This window comes from Eptesicus fuscus, chromosome 5, assembly GCF_027574615.1.
Source record: "Eptesicus fuscus isolate TK198812 chromosome 5, DD_ASM_mEF_20220401, whole genome shotgun sequence".
In the NCBI taxonomy this organism is placed as follows: Eukaryota; Metazoa; Chordata; class Mammalia; order Chiroptera; family Vespertilionidae; genus Eptesicus; species Eptesicus fuscus.
The window spans coordinates 3,432,670-3,458,045 of record NC_072477.1 but is presented as its reverse complement, the minus strand read 5'-3'; the positions used below and the strand labels follow the sequence as shown (position 1 = coordinate 3,458,045).

General features: G+C 42.7%; 2 protein-coding genes across 7 annotated transcripts in view; one reads left to right on the top strand and one right to left on the bottom strand.

The window, feature by feature from the left end:
• Positions 1-1,305: 1,305 nt before the first annotated feature.
• Positions 1,306-15,815, bottom strand: GSKIP (GSK3B interacting protein). 5 transcript variants are annotated; one of them, XM_054715749.1, is made up of 4 exons: positions 15,742-15,815; positions 9,733-10,121; positions 8,051-8,309; positions 1,306-3,068 (listed from the first exon to the last, which is right to left on the bottom strand). In XM_054715749.1, exons 2-4 carry the CDS (start codon positions 10,080-10,082, stop codon positions 2,907-2,909), a joined length of 771 nt encoding a protein of 256 aa, XP_054571724.1. In that variant the 5' UTR covers positions 10,083-10,121; positions 15,742-15,815; the 3' UTR covers positions 1,306-2,906. The 5 variants fall into 5 exon arrangements, with proteins under 5 accessions (XP_054571724.1, XP_027985887.2, XP_027985888.2 ...); XM_054715751.1 differs by lacking the exon at positions 1,306-3,068 and adding an exon at positions 4,189-4,309; XM_054715750.1 differs by lacking the exon at positions 1,306-3,068 and adding an exon at positions 6,915-7,011.
• Positions 15,816-15,955: 140 nt separating this feature from the next.
• The window catches only part of ATG2B (autophagy related 2B), a 70,861-nt gene continuing 61,440 nt past the window's right edge, over positions 15,956-25,376 (top strand). For both annotated transcript variants that reach the window (XM_054715748.1, XM_008154788.3), the window contains exons 1-2: positions 15,956-16,528; positions 24,177-24,339. In XM_054715748.1, the coding sequence (XP_054571723.1) occupies positions 16,367-16,528; positions 24,177-24,339 (325 nt within the window). In that variant the 5' untranslated portion in view covers positions 15,956-16,366. The remainder of the gene's footprint in view (positions 16,529-24,176; positions 24,340-25,376) is intronic.

The following is a 25,376-nucleotide window of genomic DNA, read 5'->3' as shown; positions in this document are numbered from 1 at the left end:
TCCCCCAACAGAGGTAAGAGTGCCCTCTCATTAAATCCTTACTGGTATCATTATTTTTTTAAAATATATTTTATTGATTTTTTACAGAGAGGAAGAGAGGGATAGAGAGTTAGAAACATCGATGAGAGAAACATCGATCAGCTGCCTCTTGCACACCTCCTACTGGGGATGTGCCCGCAACCAAGGTACATGCCCTTGACCAGAATCAAACCTGGGACCCTTGAGTCCACAAGCTGACACTCTATCCACTGAGCCAAACTGGTTTCAGCCTTACTGGTATCATTATATTTAAACTAGAGGTCCGGTGCACGAACTTTGTGCACTGGGGGTTGGAGTGGGGAGGGGGTCCCTCAGCCCAGCCTGCGCCCGCTTGCAGTCCGGGACCCCTTGAGGGATGTCCGCCTGCCTGCTCACTGCTCTTTACGGCTCAGCTCACTGCTCCTTAGCGCTGCTGTGGAGGCAGGCAAGGCTCCTGCCACCACCGCTGTGCTTGCCAGCTGTGAGCCCGGATTCTGGCTGAGTGGCGCTCCCCCTATGGGAGCGCACTGACCACCAGGGGGCAGCTCCTGTGTTGAGCATCTGCCCCCTGGTGGTCAGTGCGCATCATAGTGACCGGTCATTCTGGTTGTTCCGCAGTAATGGTTGCTTAGGCTTTTATGCTATACTAGAGGCCCAGTGCACAACATTCGTGCACTGGGGGGGGAGGGGGCTGAGGTAAACCGGGCCTCTAGTTATATAGATAAGAGAAATTATTAAATGATTAGGTGAAATGGCCCAACATAGCCAAATCTATTTACCTTTCTTGAATTACTGGTCAGGTTGAATATCTTTCAAGTAGTTACTAATGGACATCTGTATTTTTTTTTTTTTTTAATATCATTTGCCCATTCTCATTTTTTTTTTAAATTTACTTAGAGTTATTTTTCCTTTTTCCTTTGGAAGTGTAATCAAGGCTTTAAGTTATCTGCTTTAAACAATCTAGGTAAAATTGAGGTTTCACAATCTAGTGGAGGTTTTATTATCAGTGTTTTACTAAGTCTTCTCTTCCTGTTCCTCTTTCATAGTAATAAAAAGAGCAACTCACCTCACATTAAAATGTAACAATACTGAATTCAAAAATGGAAATGATATTGCACTGGCTTACTCCCCAGATCTCATTGCAAAAGGTCACAGCTTAAGAGCTCTATGTCACTAAGCATTGATTAACCTTTCAAGCAACACCATTGTGGCAAGACTTTGGAGTGAAAAGTCCAGGTTTTATAAACTCTTCTAATTCTATTTAAAAAAAAGAAAAGAAACAGAAGCTCTTGAAATCAATCATTTATCACAAAATGAACAATTTCAACTTTCAAACATACAATCATTTGTTTTCTGCATACTTAACTCAAAATGAACAGATAGAATTTTATTCAAACTTTACAAAGATCCTTTACAGTTAGCCTGAGATTGTTCAACCTGAAGTTAGACTTCACTGCCCAAACAGTTAAGCATCTGAAAGCAAAGCTGAAAATGAATATGCATTATCAACTATAATGAAAGCATTCCAATGAGGTTTGCAATAAACAGTGACTGGAACCAAACTCTAACTCGCTCTGGTCTACAAAAACTTCAGAGCCTGAAAGTACTTATTACTTAATAATGACAGAAAATAAAGCCTGCAAATGACAAATTTCCGAAGGAGTGTTTAAATGCAGAATTCTAGTTCAACATTTCTAACAGCTGCTGCTTTTGACTGTTAGCATTAAAAAAACTTCCCCAATCCTTACTATTCAACATGTTCTTGAAAACACATAGCAGCATGGTATAGTTTACTAAGTTTATAAACCTTAGTACCTGTAATAAAATATAAAATACAGATTTCTCCCTTTTTCAAATATGAAGTCTCGGAATGCTTCCTTCATCCTTTGGTTTTCAAACCCACACAGTGCACTCAGATTACACTGTGGGTTTAGCATTGAGACAAAACACTGCACATCTGCTGGGAAAGGAGGGTGCTGTGGGAATACCAAAGTACTACAGTATAGAAAGTAAACACTGAGGCAAAAATACTTTCTGAATATATACTGTACATCATGTAAACAAACATTCATAATAAGAGTCAACACAGGCCAAAAGATCGTTTAGGAAATCAGAATCTTCTTTCTTTTAAATCCCACACATTGAAGATGCTTTTTGTTAAGAAAAAGAATGGAGCCTGTTCCTATATTTGCTTATGTGCTTAAACACCTTGGAAAAAGTTATTACATTCATTTGCTAACGGTTGTCCTCTTACTTCGCTGGCTGTTGCAAACAAAGAATACAGAGCTATCTCAGTCCCTGTTGTTCATTGAATACTAGCTAAGTAATATATATTTAATTCATCTTTATCAGTCCATATCAGTAATATAAATAGATTAAGTGATTCCGTGAATTTCAAATTTTGTGCAGGGGAAACTGGTTGATAATTTGTTTCCAGTAAGGCTAGTACCAAAATAATTATTACAAAGTTAGTCCAAGCTAGGAGTAAACCCCTGATTTAGCGAGCTGAATCAAAGTTTGCATGTAGGTCTTTTAAATCCTACATTTCTGTGCAAATCCAGAAGTTCCCATGTGATAGAGAGTGCTGGCAGCAATCGAAGTCCTGGAGTAACAAATGAAACACTGATTTGGTTTTGAAATGCAGAGATACTACATGAAGAAATTGGAAAGTCTTAATGATGGTATCACAGCAATTCCCTTCATGAATCAGGAACTAAGAAAGACGATTCATTACTCAAAAATGTTCTAAGTCAAAAGCCAAATTTGAAGCAAGAAAAGATAAAGACACAAAATCAAAGATGCATTTTCTATGACCATATGCAAGAATTTCAAGCTTTACATCAACATTTTGTATCAGCAGCCACGCCCTCTAAAAGGAAAAAGCTTAGTCATGACTGTCCATCCCTTTTCAAAGCTTCCAGTCTTTGAAGGAGCGCGTTTCCGAAGGCCTCCCGGTAGGCGGGGCTGAGCGTGTCCAGCAGGGAGTAGACTGTTTCGTGGTAGGGACTCTGTAAATGATCATCCACCTCATCAAAAGCATAACCTACTATCTACAAGAGAACAGGGAATCCAATAATTAGATTTCATCATGACAGTGCAAAAACCAATGGTTTACCTGGGTCATTCTCTAATGACACTTTTTTCAATAAATAGTTAAAATGTGCATATTTTAATATAATTTTTTAATATTTAAGCAATTTACAACTTATAGGAATAACCCCTGCAAAACACTCTCTTTATAATTTTGTTTTTCAGAATTTTAATGGTTTGATTTACCAACTCCTGGTCCTAAAACAAATGTAAAATAGAGAAAAAAATTAAAAAGCTATCAAAAGCAGTGTTCCATTTTCATAATTTAAAACATGCTTTAAAAAAATAAAACATGCTTCAATTTAATTCCACATGTATTGAAAGCCCGCTATATAAAAGCACTATAATAGATAATATAGCCACTATTTACTTAGCTTCATATGTAAGACTTCTGACTCTGATTAGACCGGCCATACTTCACCAGAGCTCCCTTAGAATTAATCCTTTGAACTCTTTCTTTATAAAGAATTCTAGAAAGTATTTATAGCATTAATCCTTTTTTTAATCCTCCTTTATGATTAGTAATCTGAAAGGCCATTTCACATTACTAATACATTACTTATCTAACAGGGAAATGAATGCACAACTCAGTGAGATAAAAGGGAATGTTACTGTTTTATTTATTTTTCTTTAAATGCAGCTAAAGCTTTTCTCTCCACCAAGATTATGTAAGACATGTCACAGTTCGCCAGCACAGTACAGGGCAAAATTAGTTTGTTTTTTTTAAAAAATATATTTTATTGATGTTTTTACAGAGAAGAAGGGAGAGGGAGAGAGAGTTAGAAACATCAATGAGAGAGAAACATCAATCAGCTGCCTCCAGCACACCCCCTACTGGGGATGTGCCTGCAACCAAGGTACATGCCCTTGACCGGAATCGAACCTGGGACCCTTCGGTCCGAAAGCTGACGCTCTATCCACTGAGCCAAACCGGTTAGGCTACTTTAGTTTTTGTTGACTTGACTAAAGCTTATGAATTCCCTCTGTAAGCGCTAAATTGTTGTGCCATCTATTCAAACCGTAGAAGATGCAAGTTTATGTTAGAAGGAGAAGTGGGGGGGGGGAGATTACTGAAAAGCAGAGGCAGCAGCCTGAGGAAGATGACACGCCTCTTCAGAACCATGCGTTACTGCAGCGCTTTTCACAGAGCACGGCAGCCGCCTATCCGCAGGGGAGATGTTCCAGGACCCCCAGTGGATGCCTGAAACCACGGATAGCACCACACCCTATAGGTACTTTGTTTTTCCCATATATACATACCTATGATAAAGTTTAATTTATAAACTAGGAACAGTAAGAGATAAATTAATAACTAATAATAAAATAGAACAATTATAACAATATACTGTAGTTAAGGTTGTGTAAGTGTGCTCTCTCTGATAACCGGTCTAGTACCTGAGACGGCTACTAAATGACTAACGGGCGAGTAGTGTATATAGCACGGTGTGCTGGACAAAGGGATGTCCTGGGCAGTGCGGAGCAAGATGGCACGGGATTTCACCATACTACTCAGAAAGGTGTGCAACTTAAAATGTCCAGGGGTTGGCAAAAGTAGGCTCACAGCTGTGAGTACCCGAAAGTTTATTCTTGTATTATTAATTTATTTGTATTATTTGTCTCGTTCTTATTATTTTGTATCCTTACTTATTTATATATTTTTAAAAATATACTTTTATTGATTTTGGACAGGAAAGGAAAGGGAGATAGAAACATCAATGATGAGAGGGAGTTGATTGGCTGCCTCCTGCACTCCCCCTACTGGGGATCGAGCCCACAACCCGGGCATGTGCCCTTGAACCTCAGACACTTCAGTCCACAGGCATACCTTCTATCCACTGAGCCAAACTGGCTAGGGCTGTATCCTTAATTATAATTTATCTTTTACATAATGATGGCTGATAATTTAACCTACTTTTGCCCACCCCTCTATAAATTCTTTATTTCTAGAATTTTCCACTGAATATTTTCAAACCATGGTTGACCACAGGTAACTGAAACTGTGGAAAATGAACATGTGGATAAGGGGGGACCATTGTATTATAATTGTTTTTTTAAAGGTAAGGAGATTTTAAATAAATAAATAAATATATATGTACATACATATATGTGTGTGTGTATATATATATATATATATATATATATATATATATATACATATGTATATATATATATATATGCACACACACATACACTAGAGGCCTGGGGCTTGAAATTTGTGCATGGGGAGGGGGGTCCCCTCAGCCCAGCCTACCCTCTCCAATCCGGGACCCCTTAGGGGATGTCTGACTGCCGGTTTAGGCCTGATCCCAGGGATTGGGCCTAAACCGGCAGACGGACATCCCTCTCACAATCTGGGACTGTTGGCTCCTAACTACTCACCTGCCTGCCTGCCTGCCTGATGGCCTCTAACTGCCCCCCCTGCCAGCCTGATCACCCCTAACTGCCTCTGCCTGCCGGCCTTATCACCCCTAACTGCCCACCCCTCACCACAGGCCTGGTTGCCCCTAACTGCGCCCCCCCCCCCCCCACGCTGGCCTGGTTGCCCCTTACTGACCCCCCTGCTGGCCTGGTTGCCCCTAACTGCCCCGCTGCTGGCCTGGTCACCTACAACTGCCCCACCCCTGTTGGCCTGGTCACCCCACGCAGCCTGCTGGTCAGTCGTTTGGTCATCCCTCACTAACCCCCCTGCTGGCCTGGTCGCCCCACGCAGCCTGCTGTTCAGTAGTTACTGTTAATGTGATGGCATCCTGGACAATTTGCATATTCATCTATTATTAGTATAGATATTTTTTATTGATTTCAGAGAGGAAGGGAAAAGGAGAGAGAGAAACATCAATGATGACAAAGACTCATTGATTGGTTGCCTCCTGCATGTCCTCCACTGGGGATTGGGCCCACAATCTGGGCATGTGCCCTGACCAGGAATTGAACTGTGACCTCCTGTTTCATGGGGCGACGCTCAACTACTGAGCCACACCAGCTGGGCTGTATTACAGTTTTGTTTGCCCCTTTCAGATTCCTGTAAGTCTGGTCTTCCTAGTAGGATAGGGATCATATCTTTTTTTTTTTTTTTTTTAAACATATATTTTTATTGATTCCAGAGAGGAAGGGAGAGAGATAGAAACATCAGTGATGACAGAGAATCACTAATTGGCTGCCTCCTGCACGCCCCACACTGGGGATCAAGCCTGCAACCCAGGCATGTGCCCCTGACTGGAATCAAACCTGGGACCCCTCAGTCCGCAGGCCAACGCTCTATCCACTGAGCCAAACCAGCTAGGGCGGGATCATATCTTATTCATAGTTTCATTTACAATTCCTGACACAGGATAGTTGCTCAATGAATGTTAACCGAATGAGACTGAAAAAATATTTAAGTACCCACATGTCAAGCTTTATAACTGACATAGTTCTTTCTCTATACTTTATTCATATAATCATCTTCCAATCCCTTGTGGTTTTTAAATTTAATCTCCAGGTTACAGATAAAGAATCAAACTCCTAAAGGTTGACTAACTTACCCAAAATCATTCAAATTCACATATAAGACTTCTGACTCTGATCAGAACCGGTTGTACTTCACCACAGTTACCTTAGAATTATCAATGTAAAATATAATTACCTTATCCAGGGTCATATATCTCTACTTTTGATTTACCTACTTCTATTTAGGATCCATTTCTGAAGAGTATAAGCTTTTGGTACAAATTTAGGGATTGGGAAAAGAGTGTACAAAATTAGTTAATTCAAGTTTCACTCTCTAAGCTAAGCAGCTACCTGCATGGCAGCTTGAGGGAACTGAGAGTAGTCAAGCTTCTGGCTTTGCAATTTGCTTCAGTACAAGTGATCCTTAACAAGGAGTACGCGGAACACGTGGCTCATCTGCTTCTTAAGGAACTGAATCTAGTGAAATAGAGCGGTTCATATAGTCTTTGAACATATCATTACATGACATTCTCACCTGCTTAGGCTTTGGCCTCTACTTTATGATTCTGTGCAACTTTTGAAACAGAATAGAAACAGAAAAGTCAGAGATCTTTGATTGAGATTGAATATTAATTAATTAGTCAAGTTACAACTAAATTTTGGAGTTTCTAATACTACTCCTTTGTTCAGCAGGTCAAAATTTTTATAATAGTTGTGTGTCTTTTTTTAATGAAAAGTTTGTTTTAGGTGGTACTTTCTACCATTCTAAACTCAGGATTCTGGTATAAAGGATTTAAGGTCACTGCCTAGAACAGCTCACATGTAATAAAGAGCCAATAGATTCAGAGGTGCAACTGTCTGCTGTGATGTGACTTTGATTTAACAGCTAGGGAGCAGTGGAGTCAAGTGTGTTCTTTTCGTAGAAGAGACATTTGTAAGAGGTGGAAGAAGATCCTCTCAATACAATGCCTAATACTCAGCCAATGCAGGGAATGCTTAATTCTGGTGCACATATTTAACCATAGATAATAATTTAATTTTGGGGGTGATCATTAACACAAATAATACTGCCAATCAAATTTTAAAAAAAATTCCATTTCCGCATGTTAGTGAAAGACCTGAGTATTACTAAAAATTCCTAGATAAAAGTTTTCCTTTAAAAACTCCTGTTAGCTGCTGAGTGTTGAGATCTCATTTAACACTCCTTCCCACTCCCTGGCCCCTCTTTGATAAAGTGGTAAAGATATAAATAATTCCTGCCCTGGCTGGTTTGGCTCAGTGGATAGAGCATCGGCCTATGGGGACTCAAGGGTCCCGGTTCAATTCCTCTCAAGGGCACATGCCTGGGTTGTAGGTTCGATCCCCAGTAGGGGGTGTGCAGGAGGCAGCCAATCAGTGATTCTTTCTCATCATTGATGTTTCTATCTCCCTCTCCCTTCCTCTCTGAAATTAATAAGAATATATATATATTTTAAAAATGATATACGCTCTTTTTCCAGAAAGAAAAGGCACTCACCTTAAGCCCTGCTTCGGTGAGCTCCAGGCAGTATCTGTTCCTTTCCCTCGTTTCCACGTTGATATAGGCCACATCGTCTGCACAGCGCAGGGTTTTTGAGACAAACATGGTGTTCACGGCAAAGAGAACGTCATTTACAACCGCTTCAGCTTCTAGCCTCATGTCTTTCATGTCAGTCCCTTCAAAACCATTAAGCTCTGCATTTTCTTCAAATCCTGACATGCTGCTTAGCTCCATGGGATTACAATCCGTCTCCATCCTGCAAAAACGTAGACATAAATCTTTACAGAAAGACACTCCAGATATTATTGTTTGATTAAAACAATGCCTGACATGCCTCACTATTGCTACCTAGTAGAAAGCATGAACTAGTCAGCAACTTTCTGGAAAATATTGTTGAAAACCATTTCTAATAGTTTTTCACAGCAAAATTATACAGGCACCTATAGATTTTCAGAAAAAGAGCCTCTGTTCTCCACTTTCCCAAAAAGGTAGCTCCCATATCGATAAGAATTGAGAATATTAATTTTTAGTTATTTCAAACAATGCCTCAGTAAAAATCTTAGTACATCTTTTTTATTTTAAAAATGTATTTTATTGATTTTTTACAGAGAGGAAGGGAGAGGGATAGAGAGTTAGAAACATCGATGAGAGAGAAACATCGATCGCTGCCTCCTGCACACCCCCTACCGGGGATGTGCCCGCAACCAAGGTACATGCCCTTGGCCGGAACCAAACCTGGGACCCTTCAGTCCGCAGGCCGACGCTCTACCCACTGAGCCAAACCGGCTATGGCTTAGTACATCTTTTTAAATGTGTAATTACTTTTCTAGGATATTTAAAACTGTAATTGCTGAGTCAAAGCACATGCTCATTTTAACTTTCAATAGATAATGCTATAATGCTGATTTACCCTTCAAAAAAAAAAAAAAAAAAAAAAGGCTGTACTGATTTAAACTCCATCAAGAGACTATGCAGGGCTATCTTCTGTTGTTTTTTCCACATTCTTTTCAATACTTTTTAATATTTGCCAATTGGAGAGGCAAAGAAGGATGTCCTCAGCCATTGACACCCCTTCACTCCTCCCCCCCCACCTCAGAGATATTGAATAAAAAATATCTGGGTAATTATTTTGGGTATTTTTTCAGAGCTTCTGGGTCATTCCACTATACAGTCAACTCTAAACTATTAGCAACAATCTTAAGGAGCTAGAGTTCCTATAGCTGCTGTCATTTATTATAAAAGTCCAAACTATGCCCGGGCCGGTGAGCTCAGTTGATTGAGTGCTGTCCCAGGCACTGAAAGGTGGCTGGTTTGATACCAGTTCAGGGCACATGCTTAGGTTTTGGGTTCGATCCCCGGTTGGGATGTGTACGGGAGGCATCTAATTGATGTTTCTCTCTCTCTCTCTAAAAAAGCAAGAAAAACATATATTTTTAAAAAGTCAAAACTATTTGCCAAAGGCAATTTATAATAAACTATGTAAAGCTATTAAAAACTCACACAGAAATGTACAAATAATACATCCCTTCAGTCCTACTGAAACTAACTAGCTGTACCCGCCAGGCGTTGCTGTGGCTCAGTCTGGTTAAATGGAAAAGAAAGAGAAGAGAAAGCGCACGTTCCTAATAGTGCCGATGAGAACATGCCGGCTCAGACTACAATCATCCGCTGGGTTGTACCGGAATGCAAGGCGATTGTAATCGCGTGACTGCTGAGCACGGAGTCGTGTTGGACGCTGATCTGCTGCTTCTCGTTGACGTCTTGCAGCCACTCTGAGCCTGTCGCGTTCATTCTGCTGAGAACGAAGCAGACCTGACGCTGCAGAACGCGATCGCCGTGCTCGCAGCCGTGCATCCTCAAGTCTGGCTGCACGTCGCTCTGCTGTTTCCTGGGCACGTACTTGAGCCATTCTTTGTCTGTTTCGCTCGTTCGCTGCTGCCCGTTCTTCCTCAGTTTGATGTGCAATTACTCGTCGCACTGCTTCCGCTCCGCGAGTACGACGACCTAGGTTTGATCTTCTGCGAGGCATAACTTGGATGAACTAAAGCAGATCGTCCAACAGATGGCGCTGTTTTTCAAAAAAAGCATGTTTTTACCTGTCACAGGTGTGACATCTATATAATAGTAGGTATAAGGTATATAAAAACACGCGCGTATTCGAATGCAACGTTGTGTCAAAATTTCAAAGCAATCGGTGAAGAACTTTCGGAGATTTAAGATTTTGAACAAACGAACATTTACATTTTTATTTAGATAAAATAAAAAATAAATAATAATAAGATAGGAGATAGATATAAGATAGATGATATGCTTTAAAGATCCTTTATTTAGTCTCGTATAGAACTTTTAAGAATTAGTCACTCCTAACAATACAAGTTAATTATAAATTTACCAATTATTGTTGGATCCATTTGTCAGATAACTGAAATCTAATACTGATGTACTGTATGAGATAGTGAAAATATTTGTTTTCTAAAATTTCTACTTTAAAAACAATCATTATATTCCTTTATGCTTGGTTTTATATATAGAAAATGAGCTCATTTTATTTATTTACAGCTAGTTTGAAGACTTCGAAACATGACTGTCCACTATAAATCTCTTAACATCATGAATACCAAACATCTTTATTTGGCTTCAATCCAGTATCTCAATTAGGGATGTCAGAAGCAATAATAACCATTACGTGAAAAAGATGCTTATATGAGACAGTATGGCAGTATATAAAGTTTTTAAAGCAAGAGTCTAGTTAATTGCAATTAGGACCTTAAGGAAAGATGAAGAATTCAATACTAGGATGGAAGAAATTCTCACAGGTCAGGAAGTAGGTCATCAAATTGTTGTGTACTAATTAGCATCAAGGGGCAAAAGAAAGAAAAAAAAAAGAAAGACACCTAAGACTGAAGATTATTTTTCTAAAATGTCTTTGAAAACAGATTAAAAAAGCAGACATTCAGAACTTTTGATGATGATACACAAATAAAAAAAGAATTTTTGAAGCATTACACAAATTGATAACATTTGAGACTTACTTTTAAAAGATATTATTGTAATTTCTTTTTTTGTTGGTTATAACATGCTCTTATTTATCAATATCCTTTCCCCGTCCTAATAGCACCCAGATTTTCCAAGGTGAATCATAATGCCCCTTTCTCCTACTGAGTAAAGTAATTTGGATGAGACTGACCCCCGCCCAGTAACAGAGTGCCCTAAACTAACAATACATGAAATTCTTTCTGGTCACCTTAATCCAGAAGAGAGCACAGAGCTCAGCTCCTCCTGGCAGTCATCCTGAGATGGGAGAAACTGGGCCAAGACAGTGCTGAAAGTGGGAAAAGAACAGCGCCAAAAGGCTGACTGAGAAACGCTGCCAGAGTTCTGATGGCTGCCTAACCTTTGCACTTTTCAGTCATTGGAGCAAATAAATTCCAGCTACTTTCCTGGCAACTGAAAGTATCCTAACTGACTTAGGAGACGACCCAAAATATAAGGCAATGATTGGTCTAGCTCTTCAACAGCTTTATAGAAGAGGATGAGGAAAAAAAAAAAATGGAACCTAATGATATTTTTGTACCTGTCATATAGAAAGTGTTGTAGAAAGCTTTGTAGAATTTGAATATTAATATGTTTCTATGTTAGTTTGCATTGCTGCTGTCACCAATTACCACAAATGTAGTAGCTTAAAACGACACAAATTTATTTTCTTACAATTCTGGAGGTGAGAAATCTAGAAAGTTCCTTTTGCCATTTAAGGTAACATGTTGACAGTTTCTGGGGATTAGGACATGGGCAACATTGGTGGAAGGCACAGTCTCTCTACCACAGTGTCCATATTCTATCGGCAGGAAAAACAGTGTTAAGATAGCTGAAGAGACTTCGTTTTCTGCTTTTTGGAAAAGTCAATTAATATATTGGATGGGCAATATAAGCAGGCAGTTTACATAGTTCTATTAAAAGGAGGCCCAGAGTACTTGTCAAGTTCACTGTTTCCTTTGGAAAGGTTCCTTAACAATAGATTTCATGCTTGTAACTCCAGCACCATCATCACCGCACAGGCATTTTATAGTTAACCATACAGTTACCATTTCTGGTGCCCCTCATGCCTTTGTGTTGATCTACATCTGGGTCTATAACCTGTATAATTTTCCTTCTGTTATTTCAAGTTTCCTTCAACATTTCCTGCAGTATAAATCCGCTGCTGTTAAATTCTTTCAGCTTCTGTATATCTGAACAAGACTTCCTTTCACCTTCTATTTTGAAAGATATTTTTGCTGGGTATAAAAACCTTAGGTTGACAGTTTGCCTCCCCCTTTCAAGACTCTATTACCATTTTGCTTGCATCGTTTCCTATGATAAACCTGATGCCATTATCTTTGTTCCACTTGGTATATATATTTTTTCTTGTTTCTTTTGCTTGGGGTTCATTGAACCACTTGCCTGTGGGTTTATAGTTTTCAATAAATTTCAACAAATTTTGGTCATTATTATTATCTGTCCCTCCACTCTTTGGGGACTCCAATTTTATGAATATGAGTCCAAGTGAAGCTACCCTATTCCTCACAGCTTTGTTAATTTTTTCAGTTTCTTTTCTGTTTCACTTTCAATAGTTTCTATTGTTGTGTCTTCCACTTCACTTAATCTTTTCCTTTGCAGAATTAGTCACTCCTAACAATACAAGTTAATTGACACATACCTATAGTAATCATGTTGTCAAAATGTATTTAACTCATGAATGAAGGAACCAGTAAGATATTCAAGTTGATGTAGTACTGTATATAGGAGAGACAAAATCAGTGAAAGGAGTATGTTTGCTATAAAATCTTCCGATTTTATTTTCCTTTTCTGATATTTGAAATTTCAGGCATTCTATAAACAGCCTAAATGTAATTCTATATTTCAAAAGAAATCACTTACTACTTATCATGTGAACCTGAAATAAGTCAATAGTACCTATTACTCAAGAGTTCAGTTCAAACCTCCCAAGGCCTATTCTAATTCCCTGCCAGATGAGACAGCTTTCCATACCACTCTGTTTACACTCCTTTTATGGCAAGTATTACTATTATTATTCACAAACATGTCTTATTATCTTCAAAATATGTCCAGAATCCAATTGCTTCTTACCATCCTCACTGCCACCACTCTAGTTCCACACCAAGTCTATTCTCAACACAGCAGTTAGTAAAGACAGGCCAGATTAGGTCACTCCTCTCCTCAAACTCCTTCACCCAGAGAGCCAATCCTATATAATCCTCCTATATAATACGAGAGGAATATGCTAATTATCCGTTACGCCCTGAGGTGTAACGACCAATGGAATGATGACCAGATCACGGATCAGCAGGAGGATGGGACAGCGAGCTACAAGCAGGGGGCGGAGAGCTACAGGAGGGGGCAGGGCAGCAAGTTATGGGGGGGAGAGTGGGGGCAGGGGGAGCTCCAGGAGGGCGGAGAGCTACCAGCTGAGGCAAGCAGCAGCAAGCTACTCTGCACGGATTGGTGCGCAGGGCTACTAGTGTTCTTATAATGGCCTACAATGCACTGCATGACCTGACCCTCAGCCCTTCACTCCCTCGGGATAGGGCCTTGCCCTTGCTGCTCCTCTGCCTGGAAAAGAACTCCAGGTACTCATGTGCCTTGCTACCTAGCTTTCTCCAAGTCTCTGCTAAAATGTCACCCTATTAAATAAGAGGTCGTTCCTTACCCTTCTCTTCTATATAAGTGCTAAATCTCTTTCCTCTCCATTCTCTTTATCTTGTTTTATCTTTTTTAAAGATTAAAAAAAATGATTTTTAGAGAGAGAGGAAAGGAGGAGAGGGAAACATCGATGTGAGATGGAAGCACCACCGAGTTGCCTCCTGCATGCCCCCTACCAGAATTAAGCCCATGACCTGGGCATGTGCCCTGATGGGAATCAAACTGGCAACCTCTTGGCGCAAGGGATGACGCCCAACCAACTGAGCCACTCCAGCCAGGGTTACATTGCTTTATTTATTTATCTATTTACTTACTTATTCCTACTGCACATATCACCATATGGCACATTATTTATTTATTTTTAAAAATATACTTTATTGATGTTTTACAGAGAGGAAGGGAGAGGGATAGAGAGCCAGAAACATCGATGAGAGAGAAACATCGACCAGCTGCCTCCCGCACACTCCCCACTGGGGATGTGCCTGCAACCAAGGTACATGCCCTTGAGTCCCTAGGCCGACACTCTATCCACTGAGCCAAACCGGTCAGGGCTGGCACATTATTTGCAGAAAAGCAAGCAAGTATTGACTGTAGCAAAAAATACCATGGGGTCCCTTAGACAGTTAGGGGATAGGTGCCTGTGGGGGAAGAAGAGGGGAAGGGAATGGCATGGGCATGCTTCCTGTAGGGAGAGCGCCGAGGGACATTATTTATTTATTGTTTGTTTCCTCCGCCTTCAATGACAGGCCAGCTCCAGGAGGGCAGGGCCTTAGCTGGCTCAGTGCTGTCTCCCCAGCACCTAGAACAGTCCCTGGCTCAAGCGGGAAATCAGTAAGGATTTACTGAGTCAAGGACTGGCTCTTTCACTGCAGAACCTAAGTTCCTTGAAGGTTCTGCCTCATTCTTATTTAACCTTTATTTTCGCCTTTCCAGTTGGGAACACTTTCACTTCCTGGACCCTGAACCAGTATTTTTGCATGAACGAAGAGCAAGGGAGTTGGAAGACACTGAGGACGCTTGGGACAAGTCTGCAAGGAAAGCGGGGCACCAACAATCCGATCAACTACACACTCCGGAGGGCACACGGGTTCTAAGGTGAAAGGGAACCGGAGCTCCCTCTACCTGACAGTTTTTGGGGGGCTGTGCTAGTATTTGTAAGGCCTTCATGAGTTGCCAACAAATAAAATCTCCTTAAACAGGTCGTCTTCGTTTACTACCTTAATTAAACTATAAGGAGCAGGACTCTGTTTAGGTTCGTTCGTCACGTTTAATTTTCACAACAATCCTCGAGAGCAGATGTCAAATGGCTCACATTTGGCAAAGGCGCAAAGGGCAGTGCCGGTTCACCGTGGCGGGGCTAGGCGGCGGCGTCCGGATTGCAACCCAGGGCGCCTGGCTTCCAGGCCGGCGAACCCCCGCGCAGGCCTTTCGGGGCGCCCACGAGCCAGTGCCGCCTCGGCAGGAGCTGCCTCCTCCAAGGCAGACGTACGACGGCGCAGATTCCGGACCGAGCACTTCGCCCACGTTCCCGCGAGGTCGGGAGGGACCGGTCAGAGAAAGCAGCTCTGCCCACAAATGCCTCGAAAACTCAAGTTTCCCGGTCCCGGGGCAGCGCCCCCAGGACGAGGAGCGCGCTCCGCGGGCTGCCCGCCGCCCAACGGGAGCGAAAAGGAAGCTTTGGAAACAATACCTGAACGAGTCGGGCGACGATGAACTTGCTGACCATGACCAACGCCGGGCAATACCCGGGGCGGCGGGCGCGGGTGCGAGACAGCGGCCGCAGCTCTCCCCTCGGGGCCGGCGTCCGAGATGCCCGGGACCGCCCAGGCCGGACCCGTCTCCGGCTCCTCCAGCCACCGCCCCTCCCGGCCCGGCCCGCGGCGCCGCGTCCCGCTCGGAGGGTCCCCGGCCTGCCCTCCCCTCCCCTCCCCTCCCGGTGGCTCTTCTCGGCGGCCGCCCTCCCGCCCGCAGCCATCCCAGCGGCCGCTCACCTGCGCGCCCGCCGTCCTCCGGGTCTCCCCACCCCGGGCGTCAGGAGCCGACCTGCGGCGCCGTCCCCTCCGCCCCTCGCCCCGCCCCCTCGGAGCCGGAATCGCTCGCTTCCGGGCCCTTCTCCCCGCCTCCGCCAGTCCCAGTGTGACGTCACTTCCGGACACGTCCGGCCGCGCGCAGGGAGTCCAGGTCTCGCGAACGCGCCGGGAGCGTCGCCAGAGCCGGGAGCGCGCCCCCAGATGACAACAAATTCGTCGCGCGGCGGCGGCGGAGGTGTCCGCTGAGCCCCTGCCTCAGGCCTCGCTGCCTCCCCGCCGCCTCTCCGGCACCCTCTCCCTGTGTGGACGGGGATCCCCCGGACCCCGCGGGGTCAGGGGCGACGAGGACTCTTCCGCCCCTCGTCCCGGTGCGCCGGGCCTAGAGCTAGCGGCGTGGCGCGGGAGATGGGGTCGCCCTGACGGACGCCCGGTGCCAGCGGGCATGGAGGGGTCGCCCCGGGCTTAGGCCCAGCCGCGGCCTGGGGACGCCGGCCGGAACCCGAGGCGCCGCGGCCGCGGCCTGGAGCCGGAGCCTGAGCCGCGAGGCCGGAGTCGCCGCCGCCCGCAGCCGCCGCCAGCCCTCATCATGCCGTGGCCGTTCTCAGAGTCCATCAAGAAGAGGGCCTGCCGGTACCTCCTGCAGAGGTACCTGGGCCACTTCCTGCAGGAGAAGCTGAGCCTGGAGCAGCTCAGCCTGGACCTGTATCAGGGCACCGGCTCCCTCGCCCAGGTCCCCTTGGACAAATGGGTAAGAGCTGCCGGCGGGCGGCCGGCCGGGCGGGCCTCGGTCCCCTGCTTAGGGCGATTTGAAGGACTGTCACCCAACATTGGTGACATGCGGCCCCTCCCTGGGCAGTGCTGAGGGCTCTGATAAATGTGTTGAAAGGGTTGCTTCATCTCTTTCTAGCAAGTTTGCGCCCTCACAGCACGTGTCCCAGAAACGTAACGGAGAGATTGGAGTCTTCACGGTGGGAATCGGTTGGGTCGGTGGCTGGGGTCTGGGAAGGGGTCCATGGAGGGAGGTGACCCGTGCTGCCCCTTCAGTTCGAAGGGGTCGCGGGGGTGCTGTGGCAAACAGACCCCGTTTCAGGGGGTGACACCCGGGGGAGAGGAGGAGGGGAGGACCTTTGGGATGTCTGCACCCTTAGGCTTTCGGCTGTGCATCGGGGGTCGGCTCCTCTCACAGCGTGGACTCCGAACAGCGTTTGCCAGCCGGGGAAAGTTGGGTGAGGGCCGCCCCCGCCGGTTTGCCTGCTTTTGCTTGTTGACATGTTGCAAGGCCAGCCTGTGAATGGCCCCGGGAGCGCGGGTGGTTTCACGTGACCGAGCGTCAACGCAGGTGTTGCAAAAGCGCTGAGGCTGCGACTCTCAGGCATTTAAAGTCCTGTTTCCTGCTTGCCATCCAGAGGCTGCGAGGCGACTCCTTGCGTCTTACAGGTGCCTCAGGTGCATCTCAGCTCAGCACATGCAGTTGCACTTGCATTTGTATGCTCGCTGAGTAGTGTTTTACTGAAAGTAGTACACGCCGCCTTGGGTTTGACAAGTGGCTCTCCCCTCTCCCCTGCCCCCAGCCATTTACTTAAGGCGCCAGAGTCCGCTGCTTACAGTTTGAATTGGTTGTACCGTTCTAGAGTTTTACTATTCTAAAAGCAATCCTAAACGGTTTCCATGTAGGGCATCATAAATGTAGATGACTTTCCTGTGATAGTTGTGCAAGAGCAAAAGGAAACCTTTTTTTCTCTTAATTTAAGCTGTGTAAAAAGCTGTGCTTTTTCCTTTTATGTAAAAGCATTTTAACAAAGTAATGACTTCTTAGCCATAGAAACTCGAAAAGCTCAAAATGACAATTCTGCATTATGACCCTTAAATTGTTTGCACTAGAATGAATACCCGTAATAACATGAATGGAGTATCTATCCACTCCATGTCAGGCACTGGGCAGGGTACTGTATTACTGTAATTCTTACCAGAAGATAGGGATTGTGGTGGGTATTTTAAAGTTCAATGACCCATTAAAAAATAAAATAAATTTAATGACCCATGAGTCCCTACTTTCAGTACAGTTATGAATAGGCTATCTTGAAGGAGGAGGGTTGTATATTTATTAACTGTCTTTTGTGGGTTGAATGATTTTGTATACATTATTCATTAATGGCTTTTCACCTTAACCTTATAAGGTGGATATTATTATTTCCATTTACAGATGGAGTTAAATATCCCAAGTGACACGGCCAACAAGTGGTACAGTGAGAACTCAAACCTGTCTAATTCCTAAGGCCATTATTTCTTTATGAATCCTATGGCTTCAAAGGAAAGTAAATGTTTATTGAGCATCTTCTGTATTAAAGATGCTGTGCTAGGCACTCTTAATTTGTGTGGATTATGTAATCCTCATGGAAAATCAAAGGTGGTGATATTTAATTTTACAGCTTGACTTCAGAATCATTGGTAGAGTGATTTATGGCTAGACTTACTCTGAAGATTTTTTTGTCCTATTCCTTGAAGGTAAGGGATATGCCGAGCCAAAATGATAATGTCAAATAAAGCATCCAGTAAACATTTGCTGTTACTGTTTATTTATTTACTTTTTATTTATTTTTAAAATATATTTTATTGATTTTTTTACAGAGAGGAAGGGAGAGGGATAGAGAGTTAGAAACATCGATGAGAGAGAAACATCGATCAGCTGCCTTCTGCACACCTCCTACTGGGGATGTGCCCGCAACCAAGGTATATGCCCTTGACCGGAATGGAACCTGGGACCTTTCAGTCTGCAGGCCGACGCTCTATCCACTGAGCCAAACTGGTTAGGGCTGTTTATTTATTTATTAATTATAGTGTTTTCTGTTGATGATAAATCTTTTAATAAAGCTATTTTAATAATCACTCTTTTTATAAAAATATATATATACTTTTATTGATTTCAGAGAGGACGGGAGAGGGAGAGAGAGATTGAAACATCAATGATGAGAGAGAATCATTGATCAGCTGCCTCCTGCACTCCCCACTCTGGGGAGTGAGCCCACAACCTGGGCATGTGCTCTTGACTGGAATTGAACCCAGGACCCTTCATTCCACAGGCCAACACTCTATCCACTGAGCCAAACTGGCTAGCATTGTTGAGGATAAATCTTGATATGACACTTAAATATAGCTATTCAAACTTCTGATTCCAAATTCAGTTACTTTTGACACTTCATTCGAATGACTTTCATTACTGAAAAAAAGATACCTCACAGAATCATAGATACAAATGGAAGAATTGCATAATTGGCGACATCACTAATGTTTCAATTGCCAACCATCAATTCTGCTCAGGGTTATGCTGAAATTGGCAGTGACATTCCCTTCTTCCTTGATCTCAATCAGTTATTCTTGCTAATTAATTGGAAGGTGTTGCATATTTATATATATATAAATTCAAAAAACTCTTAAGCAAGACTTAGATTCATTGGGATAATTTTCTATATGTTCAAATCTTTTATAACTTGTATAGATAATGACTTTAAAAAAGATAGTATTTTTTAATAGACATTATTTCAGCAACAAAATCATGTAACAACTAGTGTTCCCCTTGCAGGAAAAATCCTGCAATAGGGTTTCCTACTGCACTCTACCCCGCCCCGCCTGCTCTCCTCCTTTCTCCCCCGCCCCGCCTTCTCTGCCAGCCTGCCTGCTTTTCTCCCTTTTCCGCCAGCCCGCCCGCTCCTTCCTTTGCCCCCTGCCCCGCCTCCGCTCCTCCCTCCCCCCCCCGCCCCCGGCTTGCTTGCTTCTCTGCAGCTTTGCTCCCTTCTGCAGCTCTTGGCTTCTTTCTATGCAGTCTTGATATGCAAATTAGCCACTATCTTTGTTGGGGTAATTTGCATATTCATCCTAATTGGTTGGTGGGCATGGTTGGGCTGGTGGGTGTGGCTTGGGTGTAGCGAAGGTGCGGTCAATTTGCATATTTGTCTATTATTAGGTAGGACAGATACATTCCCAAATATAATTTTTCTTTTTAAAAAAAATATATTTTTATTGATTTCAGAGAGGAAGGGAGAGGGAGAGAGAGATAGAAACATCAATGATGAGAGAATCATTGATCGGCTGCCTCCTACAGGCCCCCTACTGGGGACCGAGCCCACAACCCAGGTATGTGCCCTTGACCAGAATTGAACCCAGGACCCTTCAGTCCCCAGGCCGATGCTCTGTCCAGTGAGCCAAACTGGCTAGGGCCCAAATATGATTTTTCAAAACATTCTCCCCATAGTACAAGTATCCTTTGAAAAGTAGTTACTTTTTTACTTATTACTAAAATGGTATCTTTACTTTGAAAATATATAGTATGTTTTGGTTTTTGGAATATACCTGCCTGGTAGCATATACTACTGATAACTATTTGTCATCACATAGGTGGTCATCACATATTTAGAATTCCTCTGTACAGAAGAAAATTGCTTTTCATCTTTAAAATCATCTCTTAAATATTTGGCCATAAGAAAAGCCAGGAAATCAGAAAGATTTTCTGTCTTTTTACAAAGATTCTGTTGCTTAAAAGTCTGTTTGGGTTTTTTTAATCCTCACCCAAGGATATATATATATATATATATATATATATATATGTGTGTGTGTGTGTGTGTGTGTGTGTGTGTGTGTGTGTATTTTAGAGAAGAAGGAAAAGAGAGAAACATTGGTTGTCTCTCATACAAGCCCCAACTGGGGATCAAACCCACTACCTACTCATGTGCCCTGACAGGGAATTGAACCTACAGCCTTTTTGGTGTATGGGATAATGTTCCAACCAACTGAGCCACCCCGCCAGGGATACAGGTCTGTTTTTATTGTGTAGAATGATGCTCAGGTAAGTTTCATTGTGTTGAAATGGAACATCCAACTGAGGGCACCATTCTTAACTCTTCCCCATTGTATAACTACTGGTCTTCTCTTTGAACATATATATATATATATATATCTTTGATTTCAGAGAGGAAGAGAGAGGGAGAGAGAAATAGAAACATCAGTGATGAGAGAGAATCATTGATCGGCTGCCTCCTGCATGCCCCCTACTGGGGATCGAGCCCAACCCCCGGGCATGTGCCTTTGACCAGAATCAAATCCGGGACTCTTCAGTCCATAGGCCGATGCTCTATCCACTGAGCCAAACCTGCTAGGGCTGGTCTTCTCTTTGTACAGTCTGATATATGGCTGGAGTGAGGGTGCCCATGCCCTTTGTATAAAAATGTGAAAAATTTAATATAGAATGTCTAATTTTTCTGCTCTATTGGATCATCTGTTATCTCTGGGATAGATACATTTTAGAGATTACTACTTCAAGGGGTTTGAAGGGGAGGGAGGAGTTCATGAGTTCTTTTCCCATTGAAGTGATCAAAATGCTGTATGCTATATAGTATTGGATTTGAGGAGGAGTTGGAGATAAGTTTTGGGAGTTTTCAGAATATCAGTGGTAACTGAAACACTGGAATGGCATAAAGTGCATGAGCAGTTGTAGATTAGTTGAGAAACAAAAAACGCTGAAGATGAAACTTAGAGGAGTATCATCGTTTTAAGTGGTAAAGAATTGGGAAAAAAGACTCAGCGTGAAGTGTGTCATGGAAGCCAAGAAAAGTTAACATTTCAAAAAAGGAATTAGATGAGAATTCAAGGAAGATGAGGACCGAACATTTTTCATTGCATTTGTCAGTTTATTGGCAGTTAAGAGCAGTTTCAAAGGAGCTGAGTGTTAGAAGGCAGATAGTAGTTTGTGGTTTGAGAAAATAGCTCCCTTGACGAAAGAAAGAGAAATGAGGTTGATGACTAGAGGGGCATGGCATCAAGGTAGGGGATTTCAGTTTGCTTTTGAAGATAATAGTGACCATTTATTAACCACTACTCGCACATGCATACACACACACATACACGTGTGTGTGTATGTGTATATAGTACTGGGTGCTTTTATATAAATTTTCCTTTTTTAATTCTTACCCAAGAATATGTTTTATTGATTTCAGAGAGAGAGGAAGGGGGAGGGGAGAGCGAAAGAGAGAGAGAGGAAAACATCAATCAATTGCCTCCTGTATGCTCCCCAACTGGAGATCAAACCTACAACCTAGGTATGTGCCCTTCCCAGGAATTGAACCCTCAACCTTTTTGGTATAAGGGACAGCACTTCAACCTATTGAGCCAGCTGGCCAGGGCTCATTCTAAATTTTTAAAATAGTTATAAGCTTGAGAAACACTGATATCATAAATAAGTGGATGAGAACCGAAGGGACTTGCAGTAGCAATATCACTTACTTCTTTGCTTTTCTTTGGTGTTATGTCAAAAATATGTGTAAGATAGGGAAAGACCAGAAAACTTAAGTTTCTGGCCCTGCCTGGAGATTTTTATATGCTAGGTAGTGTATAAGGGAGGATTCAGGAAGGTAAGTGGGAGAAGTGGGTTACAGGAAGGGCTATGGGAAAGCAGACCCAACTTGACGTCACTGCTGTTAAGTACTCTTCTGAGGAAGGTCTATTTGGGGAAAGAATATCTTTATAGAGTGAGGATCTGCGTGTTTGTACCTTGAGACCACCCGTGCCCTTGTACGTTTTAGAAAGTCTGAATGATTACACAAGCCCCAGCGTGAAGAAAGCCTTTCAGTGGTAACCTGGTAAAACTGAGCCCGTCTCCATCTGTCTGAATACTCAGCATTAGGCTTGTAGACCAAGAATTATGACTCCACCCTTATGCAACATGGCCTTCAGGAAGTACCCTACACAAAACTGGCATTTAATAACTTATTCTAGTTTAAAAATACATTGTCAAAAATGCATTTAATTATTCTGCTAACTGTATTTACATCCATTCTGTCAACCTTCTGTTATAATCTGGCTTGCCTCCCCGCTCTACTGAAATCTCTCTCAATGGCATCACCTATACCCTAAATATCACTTAAAGTCCAGGGGACACTTAAAAATCTTTAACTCCTTTGCTGCACTTGCCCACTCTTTTCTTTCATGTTGTCTTTCCATGATTTTCTGGAAAATGAAGCCTTCTTGATTTTCCTTCTCCTCTCTGCCTTTTGCAGGTTCCTCTTTCTTAATGTGTTTCTTAAATATTGGTGTTTACCAGGGTTCTGTCCTCGGCCTCTTGTTATTTTCCTCCACATAAGTTCCTAAAGGTCGTCTCTCCTCACCCCTGGGGCGTCATTTACCCTCTGAGCTTACAATGCTCTTCTCTGTCTCCAGCCCAGATGACTCTCTTGAGCTCTAGACCGGAATTTCCAGCCGCTTCCTAGACATCTCCACCTGGATGTCTGAACGCCTCATCTTTCGCCTAACCAGCGTCTCCAGGTTTCTCTCTCTCAGTAAATGTTTAAGCAGTGGCCCAAGCCAGCAACCGGTCGTCATTCTTCATTCCTCCTGATGGCCATTAACTTTGCTTTCTAACATATTGCAACAATCCATCCGCTTCTCACTGTCCTCAGTGTTGCTCTCCTTGCCAAACCAATTTTTCTAGCTTCTACTCAAAACGACCGTTCTGTTTGAAGTTTGCTTTCTTCTCATTCATGCTCTACCTGGCTGCAGGAGAGGCCCTCTAAACCTTCCAGTCCCGTCATGGCATGGAAACTGAAAATCTTTCAATGGTTTCAGCTTGCCCTTGAGATAAATTTCAGACTCTAACATGAATTACAAGGTTCTTTTGGATGCCCCTCTCTCTTATCTCTGTAGCCTTATCTCTGGCTCATCACCCTGACACAGTACACTAAAGCTACAGTGCCTTTTCTCTTCAGGTACTCTTGCATCTCAAATACGTGTGCTTGCCCTCTCTGACCTCTGCTTTTTTTTTTTTAAATCCTTCCACACATCTTTGTCTTTGCCTGGAACACTTTGCCTAGTTAACTCCTCAGCCTTCTGGTCTCAGCTTTAAATAGCACTTCCTCAACTGGCCTGCCTTGACTCTCCAGGTTAGGGTCTTTACCTGCTCAAATAGCACAATGCATTTCCTCTGTCATGTAACTCATCTCACTGTTTAAACATAATGTATTTTTATTGATTTCACAGAAGGAGGGAGAGAGAGAAACATCAATGATGAGAGAGAATCATTGATCGGCTCCCTCCTGCACCCCCCCACTGGGGATTGAGCCCACAACCTGGGCATGTGCCCTGACCGAGATTCGAACCGTGACCTCCTGGTTCATAGATCCATGTTCAATCACTGAGCCACCCCGGCTGGGTGCAACTTATCACACTTTAATTACGTGTGTCTTTCATGGTAAGCTATCTTTGTAAGCTTATGAGGACGAGGGATGTCTTTAACTAGGTCTCTGCTTCCTCTATCCTAGTGCCTGACACAGATAGGAGCATATTCAGCATCTGAATATGCTAACAATTTTAAGTTCTCGTGATTTAAAATTGCCCTTGATTTTTCTCTTTAGTGTCTCAATGAGATCCTGGAGTCAGCAGATGCGCCTTTAGAAGTCACTGAAGGATTCATACAGTCAATTTCTCTGTCAGTTCCATGGGGCTCCTTGCTACAGGATAATTGTGCACTGGAAGTGAAAGGGCTAGAAATGGTCTTCCGACCTAGACCTCGCCTAGGTAGGTGTATCTCATGTGTTCTGATTGTTTCTATTTTATTTTCCAGAGATTGGGAAAGTAATCTAATTGCATTATATTTAGTATTTAATTTATTACTTTGCATTGTATTTGTGAGGTAGATAAAATGTGTCAGTGTAGGGTGTATGTGTGTGTGTGTGTGATTGTATCTTTAATGTTATTTCTCTGCCTATTTGCCCACAGGAACTTTAGTATGTAGATAGTTGATGTAATTATTTATTACCACTTACTTACTGTGTTCTAAAGATTCAAAGTACTGTGCCAGAAAGCAAGCAAGTGCTCAAAAATTGATGGAGAATTGTTAAAAGGACACAAGATTAGGCTTGAAGGGGCTCCCATTAGCCAGATCTGAGAAAGCTTGAGTATGAAAAATAATGATAACAATAATGAATTATAACATGCTAAATTAAAAAAAATGCCCTAAGTCCATATTGATGCAAATAAATAAATATGTAATGGGGATAGGGAGAAGGGAAAGATCTTTATTGCAGTAGAATACCTACTTATAAACAACAAAAATAGAATTCACCATTCTTTTGGCCACCATAATAAAAATTGATACAGAACAGAATCATCAATGAATGCTAATACCATTTGGTGAAGGGTTGTTGAGGAGTTTAATATTTAGACAGTATCAGATTATCTCCCACTGACTTATAGATTATTATCATTAGTATTAATCATCACCGGAGGTTATGTATAGGGAGAGGAAGAGAGAGAAACATCAATTGGTTGCCTCCCTTAAGCACCTTGACCAGGGATCAAACCCACAACCTAGGTATGTGCCCTGACCCAGGAATCGAACTCACAATCTTTTTGGTGTAAGGGACAATGCTTCAACCAATTGAGCCACCTGGCCAGGGCTACATATTTTTTACAAAGGCAAAAGTTACTTTCATGTTGGAGAAAATTGACAGTCACCACCACAAATAACTGACTGCATATGTGTGTCCTGATGTAATCAACTGAGAAGGACACACATCAGTGTTGTACTTACTATTCCTGCTAAATTATAAAGC